Raw genomic sequence first — 19,019 nt, 5'->3', positions numbered from 1 at the left:
GTTCATTTTTCGTAACCACAACGAAAATTAACTTAGCTAAAGGAAAACTTATAAAAATTCAGTAAATGTTTTTTAGTTCACTAACTACGAAATGGGAAGGATTTTTCCTTAAATAAATTTCCAACGCAGTAGTTAATGCATCGTTGATTCTATTATAAAAATACATGGGCAATATAAAAATCTTACTACGAAATGTGGACAATTTACAAAGAAAAAATTTTGTATGGAAAAACATTTTTGTAGTAAAAATTAACTAACGACATTACCGATTCGTATGATGGCTACACACAAAAAAAAAATTTTTGATTTCAATCACGAAAATCGCGGATTCAATCATTTTTTTAATTGAAATGTCTTCAATCACGAAAATGATAGTATCAATCACCCATTTTGATTGAAAACCAACACGATTTTCAATTAAAAATTTAATTGACTTTTGTCACGGAATCAATTAATTGTGTGATTGAATCAATTAAAAACGTGATTGATTTTTAACATAAAATTCAATCACAGTTTTAATTGAATCAATTAAAATTTTAATTAATTTCGCGACAAAAATCAATCAACTATTTGATTGATTCAATTAAATAATTAATTGAAATTGGCTATAAATTTCGATCAAAAAATTTATATATTGCGACCCCAAAATCGTATTTAGTTTTATTTAAAATTAAAGAAAATATGTGTTTCTTATAAAACATATTTAATATTTTATTATTTTTTGAATTATGCAATAGACAAATAAATTTGGTTGTTGTCATTTGTGTTTTGTTCTAACATAACTTACAAATACAATTACTATCAATAACAACTATAGGGTAAAAAAATAAATTATATAAATCATTATCTTCCTTATAATAATAACCATGTTAGCATGTTCTTTCTAATATGTAGATGCGCCTAGATTTCCAATAAATCAGCAGCCTGTAAGCTAAATTAGTTTTTCTGAAAGTAAACAGAATAATTCGATTTTAATTTTGTTCAATTAAAAGTTAATTTGTTAAACATTACCTGCATAGAATATCAAGTTCAATTCTTAGTTCCAGGTTGTAGATTAATCTTCTTTTGCAGTTGTAGTCTTTTAGCATAAAAATGTGTATTAAGGAGCTCGGTAATTTAATTTTACTAACAATTCCTTTCCAAAATTTCCACACATTGAAATCGTCTATTAAAATTTGAACCAATCAAAGACAAAAATAATGGGAAAGCAATGTAATATTTGGTATTATATTGATGATTCTTTGCAAATTCTGGAAATAGAAAAAAATATAAATGGAAAATACATATTTTTATTATTTTCGGATATTTTTCATATTTTTAAATCCAAAAGAAAGAACTTTTTTACCATTACATAATTCAGCGCATTAGTTTATATATCAGATATATTGCTCTCTACTTGGGTTCAAACTGAAAAAGGCAGGTAAAACAAAAATGAAATTTAATGCCAACGCCACTTCGCAACTTCAAGGTGAATCTTACAACAAACCCATACCGCTCTTGGTTTTAAGAAAACTAGGAGTGAAAAAAAATATAATTTTAAAAGATCAATACGGTACTCACTTTTTTATTGCAAACATATTCTTATATATTTGATAAAATGATGGAGTTGATGGGATTGATTGGACAATTTCACGAAATAAAATTGGTCACTAAAAGAAATGAATAAAAAATATATTATTTTAGTCCGTTTAATGTAAACAGGCTTCAATGGAAAACGGTATTCACATTTCACAATTTCTTACCTTCAATAAACGTAGATTGTTTTCCATTTTTACAACCACAAAACACAAACACAGGTAATTTCAAATGCGTTCTCTCATATATTTTTTTCAACCCTTTACCACGTGGTCGTTTGTTGTTGCACACTTTATTTATTTCAACCCTTTGCTATGATTTGTTGTTGCGTTCAAAATATTTATGCACACATTTTGAATACAGCAGACAGAATGTCGCCAATCATGTTTTTCAATTTACGCGATAAACAAAAACCCAACCGTTCGTTACGAGTTACTTCCACAGACTGATCTCTCCATCATACATTGTTGAATAAATTCTCCTGTTCTCTTTTCGCTCTTTCCATTGCTCAAAATTATTCAATTTCAATCACAAAGGTGATTGGATCAATCACATGTATAATTGGAAACGGAAAAAATTTGAATCACGTTTGTAATTGAACATTTTTTCAAAATTGATTAACAAATTGATTGAATCAATTAATATTTTAATTGGAAACGTAACAAATATCAATCATTTTTTTAATTGGTTTTTATTCGGATTTGATTAAATAATTAATTGAATCAATTAACATATTAATTGAATCCGTTTCCAAATTCAATTAAGTGTTTAATTGAAAAAATGTTGGTGATAATTTTTTGTGTGTACCTACAGATTATTTCCTTTTTATTATAAGTTGGAGTGTTTTTCCTCATATTGAAAATTTTAGATAAAGTAGAATAAAAAGTTGTTAATATAATCCTTGACGGGTGTATATCATTTTTTTATAGATTCCTCATAAATTTGGTATATATTTTACCTTAACTTATATGTTAGATAGAATTTCATGTAATCAATAAACGTGCACCCAGAAAAAAGTGTCTTCGAAACTAAAGGAAAAAATGTTCATCAATTTAGTTTAGCCATTTTATTTCCATTCAGTTAAATTTTTCTGTGAAATAATAAAATTTACTTGTTTCAGTAAAAAAACCCTAAACTGAAAGCAGTTAGGAATAGTTCATTAACTAGAATAAAGCATGGCATTTTACTAATACTATTTTCTTCGCTGGGTATAAGAATTTACTACGGGAAAAGAAAATTTTATTCACTGATAACAAAGCATTCGTAAAAATAAACAAAACTCGAACTAAAACCAAATTTCCTCAAATTTAGTAAGATTTCTTGTAAAATGATAATTCTGACTTCCTTTATTATAGAAAGCTTACCATACATATGAATAACACTTGGCATAGAAAAATATTTTAGTTCACACTTGTTAGAATATAGGTAAATTTCCTACATTTCTTTTATCTACCTGTAATCGATACCTTCCATCGATGTAATCGATGTGTTTGCGCGTGGGTTGTTTTTTTAGTTGGAATCGCGTTGTTATGGTATACGGAGAGATTGTTAAAAAATAATATAGTAAAATAATATTATAAAACAAATAAAATATATAAAATATTTGTTATTTTAAATTAGTGAGAAAAATGTTCGTTTTTTTTATAAAAAAAGAAACCACCAGCAGAATAACAACCCCTTCATTCGACTTCATTTTGGAATCTTCAATTATCAGGTAATATTCAGTGACGCTAACCTTTTGTGAAAAATTTGGTTTTGGATTGTTTGTTTATATTTGTACACTGAAAAAACAGTGAACCCACCGGGAAGAAAAATTTGGGTTAATTTTAGAAAATTTTGAATATTTTTATAAAATTTTAACTAAACAGTATTACAAACGCTGACATGTCGCCGATGTCACAAAAATAAGTAAATATTTTTCGACAAATGCAAGAAAATTTATTAGGTGTAATTAATTTCTTTCACTTGTCAAAGAAAATTTTGTAGTTTGAAGGAAAAACTTGGAGTTAAAAAATGCAAGAATGTCTTTAGTGACATACGAAGTTCATTATGAACTCATTTTTGGTAAAATTTACAAATTTAAAGAAATAATGAACTATTTTGTGGGAAGCGTGAATTTAGTAAATCTTTTTGCTTAATTTGAGTATAATTTTTCCCCGTTTTTTAGTTCATTTAACTAACGTACGCAAAAAATTATTAGAGTAAATGAAACTTTCTCCAATCATAATAATTCCATGAACTAAAATAAAGTTAAATAGGCTTTAGTGAAATAGAGAGTTCACTTTTTTTTGAGTGTAGGTATTGAAATTGTAAAAGGTGGACAAAATTGCTAGGCAGCAAACTATTCAAAGTGAAAAGTACTAGAAGAAGAAAAAAAGTGTTTTAATATTTCAAGGTCAGTCGATGCTGTGATTCTAAATAAATGTATTTAATATATTAATAAAATATGTCTTTTATTGAAGAAAAAATTGCTTATATAAATACATAAAATTGTATTTAAAAACGAAGGTAAGCAGATCTAAATTTGATGTAAAAGGTTTACCACAAATATGTAATATTTGTCCAAATGAATGAAAAAAGTTCAATAAAGTCATTCCATATATGAATTCAATTCAGTTAAATTTTTTCATTCTGTAGTATAGTGGTACATAAATGTAGGAAAATGTGAACTAATATATGGAATGCATTCTACCTAATTTCTACGAAAATCACATCATTCAAGCAAATAAAAATGTCTTTGGCGCTATACGAAGTTCAACTTTCTTCACAATGAGCTCATTTTAACTTAAGGAAGGGGTCACTTTTTTCTGGGTGTGCTACTGGAAAATGAAGTGAGAAGAGAGTAATGAAATCATTGCATCATTTTGTGTATATCTCGTATGATTGTTTGTGTTTGTTATTGCGTCATTTATGCTGTTGTTGGTTGTTTTGATTCTAGAGACAATGGAATGTTCCTTGTGTGTTGTTGATATCTTTTGTGGTGAAAGTTGTTTTCTTGCAGTAGCGAGATCTGAAAGGGATCGTGTGTGTATCCTTTAAGACTATTTGTGTCTTTGAGTTTTATTGCTGCTTTCAGTTCTGTTGATGCATTTATGAAGTGCACGTGTGGATTTAATTTTGCAAAATTGTACGAGTGGTATTGGTGTTTATTAATGAAAATACATTTATTTTTATTTTCGATTCGACCTTTTTAATTATTTTCAAACATCTATTGTTATTTTTGGGCTTTTAAGGTCAGGTATTTTAATGCGAATAAAAGATTAATTTATTCCATTTTTGTCATCCAACGTTTCGCTGGGCGATTCCAGCTTCTTCAGGGATGGTATTTTTATTGAATCTGGCAATTTTATAATATAACAATTATTATTTTTAATTTTACATTATTATATCAACTGGTTAGTAAAAGGAAATACACTTACATTTAATCTTTCGTCAGGTTATTTTCTATTGCACTTATAAAGTTTTCTTATTCGCTAACATATGATATGAGACAAACACAAAACTTTATATAATTGCTGAAAATAATCAGATTTAAAACTAAATATCACAGAGCTTTCCTATTATCTAGATCACAGTTGAATATCGACTAAACTAAAGCTATTGTATAAATTGCGTTTGTATTATCTTTATCTTCTTTTCTATTTATTGCACTATGTATTTGTTGTTGGATGCGTAAAGATTCCAATGTAAATCTTTTATTTACATTTTTCTCCCTATCTAATACTCTCACATTTGTCGTGTCAGCTGTGTGTCCCAACTCAACGCAGTGTTGCGATAGTGCTGTTGTTTTCTTATTTTTCTTTATGTCGTTTTCATGTTCGTTCATTCTCGTCCCTAAGCTACGCTTTGTGGTTCCAATATATCGTCTTTCACAAGGTTCGTCTTCTTTTCCTTTGCATGTTATTTCGTATACGACATTACTCAGCTCTCTTTTTTCTATTTTGGTTTTTGTTTGTGTAAATAACGTTGCTATGGTTCTGTTTGGTTTATAAGCAAGCTTAACGTCTCGGTTGTTTATTATCTGTTGTAGATGATTGTTGTTGGTGAGTTTTGGAACATATGGAACACTGATGAATTTTGAGTTGCCAGATGATTCGTTTATTTTCTTTTTTGGGGAATAGTGTTTTGCCTTTTCAATTAAATTGTTTATTAAATGTTGAGGGTAACCATTATTTTTCAGGATATATTTGATTTTGTTTATGTTTTTTGTGATAAATTTTTGATGGCTTATGGATAAAACTTTTGTTATTAAATTGTTTATTGTGTTAATTTTTTGACTCATTGGTTGATTTGAATGATAGTTAATTAAGCGACCTGAAGCAATAGTTTTTGTATACCAGTCCGTGATAATTTTTCCATTTTCTCGTTGTATCCTAATATCTAAATATGGTATTGATCCATTTTCTTCCCTTTCTATTGTGAATTTTAGTTTATTGTGGTAGCTGTTGGATTTTTCTAATATTCTGTCTTCATCTTTTCTTTTTATTATTGCAAAAAGGTCGTCTACGTATTTTGTTATCAATTTAATTTCTATCCCGTCGTTTTTAAGATCGTTAAGCGTAGATTCCAGGAGCGTATCAAGTACGATATCGGCGATAGTTGGGGATAAAGGATTCCCCATTGACATTCCATATGTTTGCCTGTAATATTTGTCTCCATAAATAAAGTAATTATTATCATTTAGACAAAATTGGAGAAGTTTCAAAAATGATGATTTTGGAATTGTAGTCAAATTTTGTAAGGAATTCCACCGTGTCATTATATTCTTTATCGCTAAATGTATAGGTATGTTTGTAAATAACGATACCACGTCCAAAGATATTAAAATATCGTCGTCTTCCAGAGATATCAGTTCCAACTTGTTTTTCAATTCAATTGAGTTTTTTATATTATATTCTTCTAATATAATGCTTTGGAGAATTTTACCAACGTATTTGGATAAATTATAACAAGGTACCTCAAACGAAGAGGCTATGGGTCGTAATGGTACATTTGGTTTATGGATTTTTGGTAATCCATATAGTCTGGGTGCTGTGGCTGCGTTTGAATTAAGCATATGTTTTTCAGATTTTGATATAAAATTCATTTTGAATAAATCCATCACAATTTTATTATTTTCTCTTTGTAATTTCTGGGTGGGATCCTCTCTAATAGTTTTATATGTTGTTTTGTCCTCTAGAAGTCTTTCCATTCCCATTTTGTAATCGTTTTTGTAGATGACGACAGTTTTATTTCCTTTATCCGATTTAGTGATTATGATTTCGTTTTCATGTCGTTTTATGTGTCGTTTTGTTTCTTCAAATATGTTGATAATAAACTTTTCCTTCTGATCATTTTTATAGGTTCTTTTGTGAGTGAGAATTCTATTTGCTATCTTTGTTCTAGCTAAGTCCTTTTCCCTATCATCGGTTAGAGTTTGCACCCATTGCTCAAGATCAGCTATTAAATTTATTGTTGAAAATTTACTACCATTTATTGGTATGGCGAATTTTGGTCCCAGGGATAGTAACCATTTACTTTCATCAGAAAAAGTGATGTTTGTATTGTTGATAAACCAAGTTGGATTAATTTTCAAGTTGTATTCGTCAAGTTTCTTCTTCTTTAGGCCTTGTATCTTTGTGGAATGTGTCTGGTGTGAAAGTGATATAATATGTTTATATCTGTTATTCTGATTTTTAATGAAATCGTCATATTCCTTGTCATTGAGTGTCGCTCTCAACTGTTGTTTTTTGTTGGTGATTCCTATTTTTATGGTCTTGATGATGGAGTTCGTCTCTTTCATTTCTAGATTCAAAAGCTTACTGTGAAATTTATATTCAATTTTATGAAATTCCTGTGTTATTTGTGCAGTTTTAAAAAGTTTACTTGAAATTTTTGTTGAGTTGAGTATGTGCGTGGGAGTTATTCCTATTTTTCTGCATTGAAGTAAAAATTTTAGTCTTTCATTCTGCTTAGCAAGTTTTTTGGTCTCTCTGCAGTAACGTTTTAGCAATGAGCAAGCGTCTACTCCATATTTTAGTTTTATATGTTCAAAAAAGTTCTTCATATTGTTATATTTCTATTTTTAGCCGTTTTTTTTTCCATAATTTCCTTATCGGCGGGCCCTCCGAGATATTAATTTTATTTTCGATTCGACCTTTTTAATTATTTTCAAACATCTATTGTTATTTTTGGGCTTTTAAGGTCAGGTATTTTAATGCGAATAAAAGATTAATTTATTCCATTTTTGTCATCCAACGTTTCGCTGGGCGATTCCAGCTTCTTCAGGGATGGTATTTTTATTGAATCTGGCAATTTTATAATATAACAATTATTATTTTTAATTTTACATTATTATATCAACTGGTTAGTAAAAGGAAATACACTTACATTTAATCTTTCGTCAGGTTATTTTCTATTGCACTTATAAAGTTTTCTTATTCGCTAACATATGATATGAGACAAACACAAAACTTTATATAATTGCTGAAAATAATCAGATTTAAAACTAAATATCACAGAGCTTTCCTATTATCTAGATCACAGTTGAATATCGACTAAACTAAAGCTATTGTATAAATTGCGTTTGTATTATCTTTATCTTCTTTTCTATTTATTGCACTATGTATTTGTTGTTGGATGCGTAAAGATTCCAATGTAAATCTTTTATTTACATTTTTCTCCCTATCTAATACTCTCACATTTGTCGTGTCAGCTGTGTGTCCCAACTCAACGCAGTGTTGCGATAGTGCTGTTGTTTTCTTATTTTTCTTTATGTCGTTTTCATGTTCGTTCATTCTCGTCCCTAAGCTACGCTTTGTGGTTCCAATATATCGTCTTTCACAAGGTTCGTCTTCTTTTCCTTTGCATGTTATTTCGTATACGACATTACTCAGCTCTCTTTTTTCTATTTTGGTTTTTGTTTGTGTAAATAACGTTGCTATGGTTCTGTTTGGTTTATAAGCAAGCTTAACGTCTCGGTTGTTTATTATCTGTTGTAGATGATTGTTGTTGGTGAGTTTTGGAACATATGGAACACTGATGAATTTTGAGTTGCCAGATGATTCGTTTATTTTCTTTTTTGGGGAATAGTGTTTTGCCTTTTCAATTAAATTGTTTATTAAATGTTGAGGGTAACCATTATTTTTCAGGATATATTTGATTTTGTTTATGTTTTTTGTGATAAATTTTTGATGGCTTATGGATAAAACTTTTGTTATTAAATTGTTTATTGTGTTAATTTTTTGACTCATTGGTTGATTTGAATGATAGTTATCTCTCTAAGACGACGATATTTTAATATCTTTGGACGTGGTATCGTTATTTACAAACATACCTATACATTTAGCGATAAAGAATATAATGACACGGTGGAATTCCTTACAAAATTTGACTACAATTCCAAAATCATCATTTTTGAAACTTCTCCAATTTTGTCTAAATGATAATAATTACTTTATTTATGGAGACAAATATTACAGGCAAACATATGGAATGCCAATGGGGAATCCTTTATCCCCAACTATCGCCGATATCGTACTTGATACGCTCCTGGAATCTACGCTTAACGATCTTAAAAACGACGGGATAGAAATTAAATTGATAACAAAATACGTAGACGACCTTTTTGCAATAATAAAAAGAAAAGATGAAGACAGAATATTAGAAAAATTCAACAGCTACCACAATAAACTAAAATTCACAATAGAAAGGGAAGAAAATGGATCAATACCATATTTAGATATTAGGATACAACGAGAAAATGGAAAAATTATCACGGACTGGTATACAAAAACTATTGCTTCAGGTCGCTTAATTAACTATCATTCAAATCAACCAATGAGTCAAAAAATTAACACAATAAACAATTTAATAACAAAAGTTTTATCCATAAGCCATCAAAAATTTATCACAAAAAACATAAACAAAATCAAATATATCCTGAAAAATAATGGTTACCCTCAACATTTAATAAACAATTTAATTGAAAAGGCAAAACACTATTCCCCAAAAAAGAAAATAAACGAATCATCTGGCAACTCAAAATTCAACAGTGTTCCATATGTTCCAAAACTCACCAACAACAATCATCTACAACAGATAATAAACAACCGAGACGTTAAGCTTGCTTATAAACCAAACAGAACCATAGCAACGTTATTTACACAAACAAAAACCAAAATAGAAAAAAGAGAGCTGAGTAATGTCGTATACGAAATAACATGCAAAGGAAAAGAAGACGAACCTTGTGAAAGACGATATATTGGAACCACAAAGCGTAGCTTAGGGACGAGAATGAACGAACATGAAAACGACATAAAGAAAAATAAGAAAACAACAGCACTATCGCAACACTGCGTTGAGTTGGGACACACAGCTGACACGACAAATGTGAGAGTATTAGATAGGGAGAAAAATGTAAATAAAAGATTTACATTGGAATCTTTACGCATCCAACAACAAATACATAGTGCAATAAATAGAAAAGAAGATAAAGATAATACAAACGCAATTTATACAATAGCTTTAGTTTAGTCGATATTCAACTGTGATCTAGATAATAGGAAAGCTCTGTGATATTTAGTTTTAAATCTGATTATTTTCAGCAATTATATAAAGTTTTGTGTTTGTCTCATATCATATGTTAGCGAATAAGAAAACTTTATAAGTGCAATAGAAAATAACCTGACGAAAGATTAAATGTAAGTGTATTTCCTTTTACTAACCAGTTGATATAATAATGTAAAATTAAAAATAATAATTGTTATATTATAAAATTGCCAGATTCAATAAAAATACCATCCCTGAAGAAGCTGGAATCGCCCAGCGAAACGTTGGATGACAAAAATGGAATAAATTAATCTTTTATTCGCATTAAAATACCTGACCTTAAAAGCCCAAAAATAACAATAGATGTTTGAAAATAATTAAAAAGGTCGAATAGAAAATAAAATTAATATCTCGGAGGGCCCGCCGATAAGGAAATTATGGAAAAAAAACGGCTAAAAATAGAAATATAACAATATGAAGAACTTTTTTGAACATATAAAACTAAAATATGGAGTAGACGCTTGCTCATTGCTAAAAAGTTACTGCAGAGAGACCAAAAAACTTGCTAAGCAGAATGAAAGACTAAAATTTTTACTTCAATGCAGAAAAATAGGAATAACTCCCACGCACATACTCAACTCAACAAAAATTTCAAGTAAACTTTTTAAAACTGCACAAATAACACAGGAATTTCATAAAATTGAATATAAATTTCACAGTAAGCTTTTGAATCTAGAAATAAAAGAGACGAACTCCATCATCAAGACCATAAAAATAGGAATCACCAACAAAAAACAGCAGTTGAGAGCGACACTCAATGACAAGGAATATGACGATTTCATTAAAAATCAGAATAACAGATATAAACATATTATATCACTTTCACACCAGACACATTCCACAAAGATACAAGGCCTAAAGAAGAAGAAACTTGACGAATACAACTTGAAAATTAATCCAACTTGGTTTATCAACAATACAAACATCACTTTTTCTGATGAAAGTAAATGGTTACTATCCCTGGGACCAAAATTCGCCATACCAATAAATGGTAGTAAATTTTCAACAATAAATTTAATAGCTGATCTTGAGCAATGGGTGCAAACTCTAACCGATGATAGGGAAAAGGACTTAGCTAGAACAAAGATAGCAAATAGAATTCTCACTCACAAAAGAACCTATAAAAATGATCAGAAGGAAAAGTTTATTATCAACATATTTGAAGAAACAAAACGACACATAAAACGACATGAAAACGAAATCATAATCACTAAATCGGATAAAGGAAATAAAACTGTCGTCATCTACAAAAACGATTACAAAATGGGAATGGAAAGACTTCTAGAGGACAAAACAACATATAAAACTATTAGAGAGGATCCCACCCAGAAATTACAAAGAGAAAATAATAAAATTGTGATGGATTTATTCAAAATGAATTTTATATCAAAATCTGAAAAACATATGCTTAATTCAAACGCAGCCACAGCACCCAGACTATATGGATTACCAAAAATCCATAAACCAAATGTACCATTACGACCCATAGCCTCTTCGTTTGAGGTACCTTGTTATAATTTATCCAAATACGTTGGTAAAATTCTCCAAAGCATTATATTAGAAGAATATAATATAAAAAACTCAATTGAATTGAAAAACAAGTTGGAACTGATATCTCTGGAAGACGACGATATTTTAATATCTTTGGACGTGGTATCGTTATTTACAAACATACCTATACATTTAGCGATAAAGAATATAATGACACGGTGGAATTCCTTACAAAATTTGACTACAATTCCAAAATCATCATTTTTGAAACTTCTCCAATTTTGTCTAAATGATAATAATTACTTTATTTATGGAGACAAATATTACAGGCAAACATATGGAATGCCAATGGGGAATCCTTTATCCCCAACTATCGCCGATATCGTACTTGATACGCTCCTGGAATCTACGCTTAACGATCTTAAAAACGACGGGATAGAAATTAAATTGATAACAAAATACGTAGACGACCTTTTTGCAATAATAAAAAGAAAAGATGAAGACAGAATATTAGAAAAATTCAACAGCTACCACAATAAACTAAAATTCACAATAGAAAGGGAAGAAAATGGATCAATACCATATTTAGATATTAGGATACAACGAGAAAATGGAAAAATTATCACGGACTGGTATACAAAAACTATTGCTTCAGGTCGCTTAATTAACTATCATTCAAATCAACCAATGAGTCAAAAAATTAACACAATAAACAATTTAATAACAAAAGTTTTATCCATAAGCCATCAAAAATTTATCACAAAAAACATAAACAAAATCAAATATATCCTGAAAAATAATGGTTACCCTCAACATTTAATAAACAATTTAATTGAAAAGGCAAAACACTATTCCCCAAAAAAGAAAATAAACGAATCATCTGGCAACTCAAAATTCATCAGTGTTCCATATGTTCCAAAACTCACCAACAACAATCATCTACAACAGATAATAAACAACCGAGACGTTAAGCTTGCTTATAAACCAAACAGAACCATAGCAACGTTATTTACACAAACAAAAACCAAAATAGAAAAAAGAGAGCTGAGTAATGTCGTATACGAAATAACATGCAAAGGAAAAGAAGACGAACCTTGTGAAAGACGATATATTGGAACCACAAAGCGTAGCTTAGGGACGAGAATGAACGAACATGAAAACGACATAAAGAAAAATAAGAAAACAACAGCACTATCGCAACACTGCGTTGAGTTGGGACACACAGCTGACACGACAAATGTGAGAGTATTAGATAGGGAGAAAAATGTAAATAAAAGATTTACATTGGAATCTTTACGCATCCAACAACAAATACATAGTGCAATAAATAGAAAAGAAGATAAAGATAATACAAACGCAATTTATACAATAGCTTTAGTTTAGTCGATATTCAACTGTGATCTAGATAATAGGAAAGCTCTGTGATATTTAGTTTTAAATCTGATTATTTTCAGCAATTATATAAAGTTTTGTGTTTGTCTCATATCATATGTTAGCGAATAAGAAAACTTTATAAGTGCAATAGAAAATAACCTGACGAAAGATTAAATGTAAGTGTATTTCCTTTTACTAACCAGTTGATATAATAATGTAAAATTAAAAATAATAATTGTTATATTATAAAATTGCCAGATTCAATAAAAATACCATCCCTGAAGAAGCTGGAATCGCCCAGCGAAACGTTGGATGACAAAAATGGAATAAATTAATCTTTTATTCGCATTAAAATACCTGACCTTAAAAGCCCAAAAATAACAATAGATGTTTGAAAATACATTTATTTCGAAACATTTTAGAAATGAATTGAATGATGTGATGTTAGAGAAATCAAAAACGCTTTTTATTGATAAAAAAAAAAAAAAACAAATAACAGATTAAGGAACTGTATATTTCTGTTAAAGGTGGGTATTAAGTTCGAGTTTAGCCGCTAAAATCGTCATTTTTTCACGATTACTTTTCTTCAATAATCCATTTTAAGGAATACAAACTTTGTGAAAATTTGCTTTGGGATATTCCCCATCAAGTTATAATGAAACCTGCAACAAATATGTATAATTTTATGGCTTTTATTACTGATTTAGTTTTCACTTCAGTGAAATTTAGCGGCTAAACTCGAACTTAATACTCACCTTAATAGTTTAAAATTAGTGCTTTAAAATTAGTGATTTACATAAAAAATATACAACATGAGTGGTAATAGGATGATCTATATTTATTCTACATCTGGATCACAGTTGGAGATGCAACCATTTTTTTGAATCTATATTTTTTATGCTATTGCAATTGCTACAGGTGAGTACTAAGTTCGAGTTTAGCCACTAAAACTAAAAATAAATCACTAAGAAAAGTATAAAATTATACGTCTTCGATACAAATTTAAATATAACTTGATGGAGAATAGCCCAAACCAAGTTTTTTATAATGATTATTTTTTATAATGGATTATTAAAGAAAACTTATCATGACTTGCGATTTTAGCCTCTAAATTCGAACTTAATATCCACCTTAAATATTAAATGCTATTGGAAGTTATGTCTAATTTTATAATATTTTTTATTTCAAATATATATTGTGAGAATAATTTCAAAAACGTCCCATTAGTTCATGGATATGATTTCAATAATGTACCTACTGGATGGATTTTCAATGTGGTAAGTTTTTCTATAAACGGTATTTTGTCCGTTTTTAATAAAACCAAAATTTCATTTTTATTAAAAATAATTATTTTCACTTGCAGGTAGACTGGTCTTGTAATGGTAATTTTTTTTGAATATTCTTACTGTTTAATGTTAACTAAGCTGATATCATTATTGGCTCTAAGAAATACTCTTGAAAACCGTAAGTTAAAAATCAATATGAACGATAGAATTTGATAATATTTTGCTTATATTTTGTATAACTTTGCAATTTCAGATGCTTATAAGACAAATCCGCCCAAAGTTAGCCAAAATCGATGAAATTGGACAACAATTCAATGAATTTGGCAACTTTGCCACATATATCTTTCATATGGATAGAAAACATGGAAATTTAAATTAATTAGTTTAGTCCTAATAACATAGAATATTACTCTTTTGAAGAAGCAATTACTAACTACCGACAAGTATCTGCATCCAACGTACGAATAAAAATATTTCCTTTATTGTATCATAAGCCATAGTTTTGTGTAATATTATAATAATTTTTTGAAATAAAATACTGGTGGTTATAGAAAAATGCCTTGTTTTGTACGAAAAATTTCTTAGTTGTATACACCCTCAAAAAAAAAATCGCTTCTTTAACATATGTTCCAAACATATTTTGCAGGAAGCACATATATTATTGCATACTGCCGAAACATTAATATGTTTGTTTTATGTGAACATATTATATGTTTGGAAGCATTTTGAGCCCAAAAATATTATATGCTTGGAAGAATTTTTCCCAAAGACGATTGTGCTCATTCCCTAACATACTCGTTATTTTCACTTTCACGAAATATTTTTGTTCTTGGCACCTTTTTCTGTAATACAAATAATGTTGAAGAAATTATTCACTTTTATAAATTTTTTAAATTTTACCTTTCGCCTGCACGGAGAATCGAACCGAGGACCATACAGTTTGTAAGCCAACACACTATCCACTGGGCTACGTAGCTGTTATGGTCACCAGCAGATAATTATCGTTATAAGATACAATTATATAGCATAGTTTGCAGCGCCCACGAGCCCATGCAAACATAACATTATTTAACAGAAACATACGTTTGTTTGCCACGTGGAGCAGTGGTTAGCATGTCTGCATTGCATGCAAAGGGTCGTGGGTTCAATCCCTGCTCCGACCGAACACTTTTTTTTTTGTTTTAATTTACACATTTATATTTATACTATATTAAATTTTTATAATGAAACTTCGAAATGTGGGTTATTAAAGATTTATAGGCAGTAACAGTGCTTGATATAAACGAAATTGACTGATTTTTGGATAAAATATTATTTTTTTATTGCAAAAATAACAATTTTGTAACAAAAAATTGTTTTTGGAACAAAATTTTAAAATTTGGAAGGAATTCAAAAACTATAACAATAGAAGAACATGGAGTCGAGTATAAACATACATAAATAATTTTATAATATAAACATAAATTTATTTAGGCGTGAACAGTTTTTTACTGGCATTTAACACCTTTTATTTTTCTTAATTAATTCATTTTAAAGAAAGTAAACTTTTTAAATTGTTTTAGCTGCAAAACTCGAATTTAATGCCCGCTTTTATATTTGAAGGTGTCCGTTAACTCCTCTTGGACTACTTATTAATAAAGAAGAACTAAACTTTGTTTTTATACGTTTTACTGTGTAATTTTTTACTATTTCCTCCTTATTTCATTTTACTGTCCCAATTCTAAAAAGAGTATAGTGCCCTTTCGTTATTTTTATGAAGACCCCTGATTTCTTGTAACGAACCAAGAAACAAATTGTGCCCATAATGCCAAAATGATAAACAAAACACATGTCCACACATACATAAAATGCTGCTCTCAAGGCGAAAACATATGCTGTTTGTTTTTTAAATGTCTATTCTCTTGGTTCCGAATGTCCATTCTTTTTATTCCAATTAAATAATATTTAGACTTAAGCATATAAAATTTTTGGCCTTATCATAAAACAGTTTTCCGAAACAACATACAAGCGGGTTTCACAGAAATTGTTCTCTTTTGATTCTTTCGCTGTGTTATGTTGATATCTTTCGTCAACTCTCCATATCTATTTCTTTCTCTATACTCTCTCTGTCGCTTTGAATAAAATATCACAACATATGTATGTTTAGTCGAAGTTTGTAAATTTATATATGTTTGCATTCACACATATGATTTTTATGAAACATTCACGCCCCAAACATAATATATTCTAACATATTAACATAGATGTCCCAAACATTTAGTGTTAGTTTAGGAACATTACCTGTTTGCACGTAAATATATTGTGTTTTAAAATTGTGCCCGAAACACATTTTGTTTATATCGGAACATATGAAAAACATATTTTTCTAAGAGTGTACAGGCTTGTTGTACCTTTGATTCCTCAATTTCTCTACTTTTCTGAAAATTATACTGACAAACAGTTTATTTCAAACCAATTTCTTAATACAGGTTTCCCAAAAAATTGTTCATTTTTCCGGATAGCAGGAATATTTTGAATGAGTTTAAGTATATTCTTCCCACAGCATAGTAATAATGAACTAAAATACGATGCAATACATGAATAAGTTCATGAATTTATAAGAAAATCATGAACTTATCTAGATGAACAAAATCTTTGGCGCCAAATCATGGGCATTCTTACTATGGTTTAGTTCATTTTTCATAAAAAAATAGTAAACTTATTTTTCGATGTACGTATAAGACTTTGGTGCTATTAATGAGAGTGTTATACCGCGCTCATGCATTTATGATTTTTTTTGTTTTTTGCTTTTGTTATGAATGGATGAGTAAAGTGTAAAATTGTAAATTTTTATGTTCATAGATCCTCAAAAATAAATTGCTTCTCTAACATATGTTCCAAACATATGTTGCAGGAAGCACATATATTATTGTATATTGCCGAAACATTATTATGTTTGTTTTGTGTGAACATATTATATGTTTGGAAGCATTTTGAGCCCAAACATTTTATATGCCTTGAAGAATTTTCTCCCAAAGAAGATTGTGCTATAAAAAAAAAAACAAACAAAAAATTTTCCGCCTAATTGCATATTCCCTCACATTTTTCTCACTTCCACAAGTTTTTCTAGTTCTTAGCACCTTTTTCTGTAATACAAACACTGTTGAAGATATTATTCAATTTTATAATTTAAATTTTACCATTCGCCTGGAGGGAGAATCGAACGGAAGTCCATACAGTTTGTAAGCCAACGCACACTGGGCTACATAGCTGTTATTGTCATCAATAGAACCCATGGGTTATTAAAGATTTGCAGTCAGAAAAGAACAGTGCTTGATATAAACGAAATGGGCTGAGCTTTTGGATAAAATATTATTTTTGTTGTTGCAAAAATAACAATTTTGTAACACAAAAAGGTTTTTGGTATAAAAGTTTAAAATTTTCGAAGAAATTCAAAAACTCTAACAAAAGATGAACGTGAACAAATTTATTTAGGCGTGAACTATTTTTTACTAAAACCATTTTAAAAGCATTTAAAATTTATCGTACACAGAAAACAAATTGTTAAAAAAATAATCTTTTTCAATTGTTGCTTTGGATCATTCTCCACCAAGTTATAATACAATTTGCCAAAAAAGTTATAATGTTATTGTACTTTTAGAGACTCGAGCGGAAAAACTAGAACTTAATGGCCACTTTTATTTTTGAAAGTGTCCATCAACTCCACTTGGACTACTTATTAATAAATAGTTTAGTTCCTCAACTTTGGTTTTAGACATTTTACTGTTTAAATTTTCACCGTTTCCTCCTTTTTTCATTTTACTGTCCCAACTCTTAAAAGATATTTCGATATATTTTATGAATATCCCTTTGTAATTTTTATATATTTTCTACTGTTTTTTTTTATTCCCTTGTCTGAATATTTTGACCTACTCGTCGTACGTTCCGATTTCTTTGGACGAACCACAAAAAAAAAATTGTGCCCATATTTTGCCATACATAAAATGGTGCTCTCAAGGCAAAACCACACATAGACCTTATAATACATAGATGATCCACTATTCTCTTTAAAAAAAATGTGTCACTTCCAAAAATTAATTTTCTGACATTTCGTTTTGATTTTTTCCTAAAGAGTCAGTCCCAAACATTAATTTTCGCGCATTTGCTTTTGTGTTGTTCGTAAAAAGCAATAATGCTCAAAATTAAATTTCGTATTTTCGCGGTTTTGGTCACAATTTTTTGTTCAAATATGAACTTTTAATATATTAATTTATTTATAAATCCTCTGTTGCATCATAAACGATCTAATTTTGTGTAAAATTGGCAAACTACAAAAAGGAAAACGAAAGGGATTTGTAAGCGTGCTCTTATTTTTCTCGTTTATTCTTAATCTTCGGAACTGTCAAACATAGTTTGACACCCATGGCTCATCTATGTATTATAAGGTCTATGAAACCACATGCTGCTGAGAAAAAGAGAACGAAACTGTGAAGCGAAACTGAGTCAGTAGGTGGCAGTCATGAGGAAAATTTCTCTAATAGCATGCAGTTTTTGTCGGCACTTCTCTCAAATATCATACATTTTGCGTCGACGTCACCCAGTTCAGTTCTCTGCCGACGAAACGTAAAGAAAATAGGATTTAAACCCTATTTTGTAGTAATAAATGTTCTTTTTTATAAATGTTTTCATTCCATTAAATTTTTTGGCAGACAATTTGAAATTATA

The 19,019-nt window shown here is 29.2% G+C and overlaps 1 protein-coding gene and 5 long non-coding RNA genes across 6 annotated transcripts; 3 read left to right on the top strand and 3 right to left on the bottom strand.

Moving 5' to 3' along the window:
• Positions 1–1,271: 1,271 nt before the first annotated feature.
• On the bottom strand, positions 1,272–1,993 carry LOC142240763 (uncharacterized). The gene is made up of 2 exons (XR_012723380.1): positions 1,743–1,993; positions 1,272–1,649 (listed from the first exon to the last, which is right to left on the bottom strand). It is a non-coding gene; the product is annotated as an uncharacterized LOC142240763 (long non-coding RNA).
• A 2,846-nt stretch (positions 1,994–4,839) lies between these two features.
• On the bottom strand, positions 4,840–5,736 carry LOC142240756 (uncharacterized). The gene is made up of 2 exons (XR_012723378.1): positions 4,995–5,736; positions 4,840–4,912 (listed from the first exon to the last, which is right to left on the bottom strand). It is a non-coding gene; the product is annotated as an uncharacterized LOC142240756 (long non-coding RNA).
• A 2,053-nt stretch (positions 5,737–7,789) lies between these two features.
• LOC142240749 (uncharacterized) lies at positions 7,790–8,686 on the bottom strand. The gene is made up of 2 exons (XR_012723376.1): positions 7,945–8,686; positions 7,790–7,862 (listed from the first exon to the last, which is right to left on the bottom strand). It is a non-coding gene; the product is annotated as an uncharacterized LOC142240749 (long non-coding RNA).
• Positions 8,687–9,616: 930 nt separating this feature from the next.
• Positions 9,617–10,411, top strand: LOC142240744 (uncharacterized). The gene is made up of 2 exons (XR_012723374.1): positions 9,617–10,256; positions 10,339–10,411. It is a non-coding gene; the product is annotated as an uncharacterized LOC142240744 (long non-coding RNA).
• A 167-nt stretch (positions 10,412–10,578) lies between these two features.
• On the top strand, positions 10,579–12,047 carry LOC142229805 (uncharacterized). The gene is made up of 2 exons (XM_075300385.1): positions 10,579–11,520; positions 11,985–12,047. The coding sequence occupies exons 1-2, from the start codon at positions 10,579–10,581 to the stop codon at positions 12,045–12,047; spliced, it is 1,005 nt and encodes a 334-aa protein (XP_075156500.1).
• Positions 12,048–12,463: 416 nt separating this feature from the next.
• On the top strand, positions 12,464–13,360 carry LOC142240737 (uncharacterized). The gene is made up of 2 exons (XR_012723372.1): positions 12,464–13,205; positions 13,288–13,360. It is a non-coding gene; the product is annotated as an uncharacterized LOC142240737 (long non-coding RNA).
• The last annotated feature ends 5,659 nt before the right edge of the window (positions 13,361–19,019 follow it).

This window comes from Haematobia irritans, chromosome 1 (genome assembly GCF_050003625.1).
Source record: "Haematobia irritans isolate KBUSLIRL chromosome 1, ASM5000362v1, whole genome shotgun sequence".
NCBI lineage: Eukaryota > Metazoa > Arthropoda > Insecta > Diptera > Muscidae > Haematobia > Haematobia irritans.
The sequence above is the reverse complement of the archived record's forward strand: the minus strand, read 5'-3'. Positions and strand labels throughout refer to the sequence as shown.

Excerpts from the sequence above, each read along its gene's own strand:
- LOC142229805 (XM_075300385.1), top strand. The coding sequence starts at position 10,579 with ATGAAGAACTTTTTTGAACATATAAAACTAAAATATGGAGTAGACGCT. Across the intron at positions 11,521-11,984 it reads AAAGAGAAAATAATAAAATT|GCAAACATATGGAATGCCAA; the intron begins GTGATGGATTTA and ends CAAATATTACAG.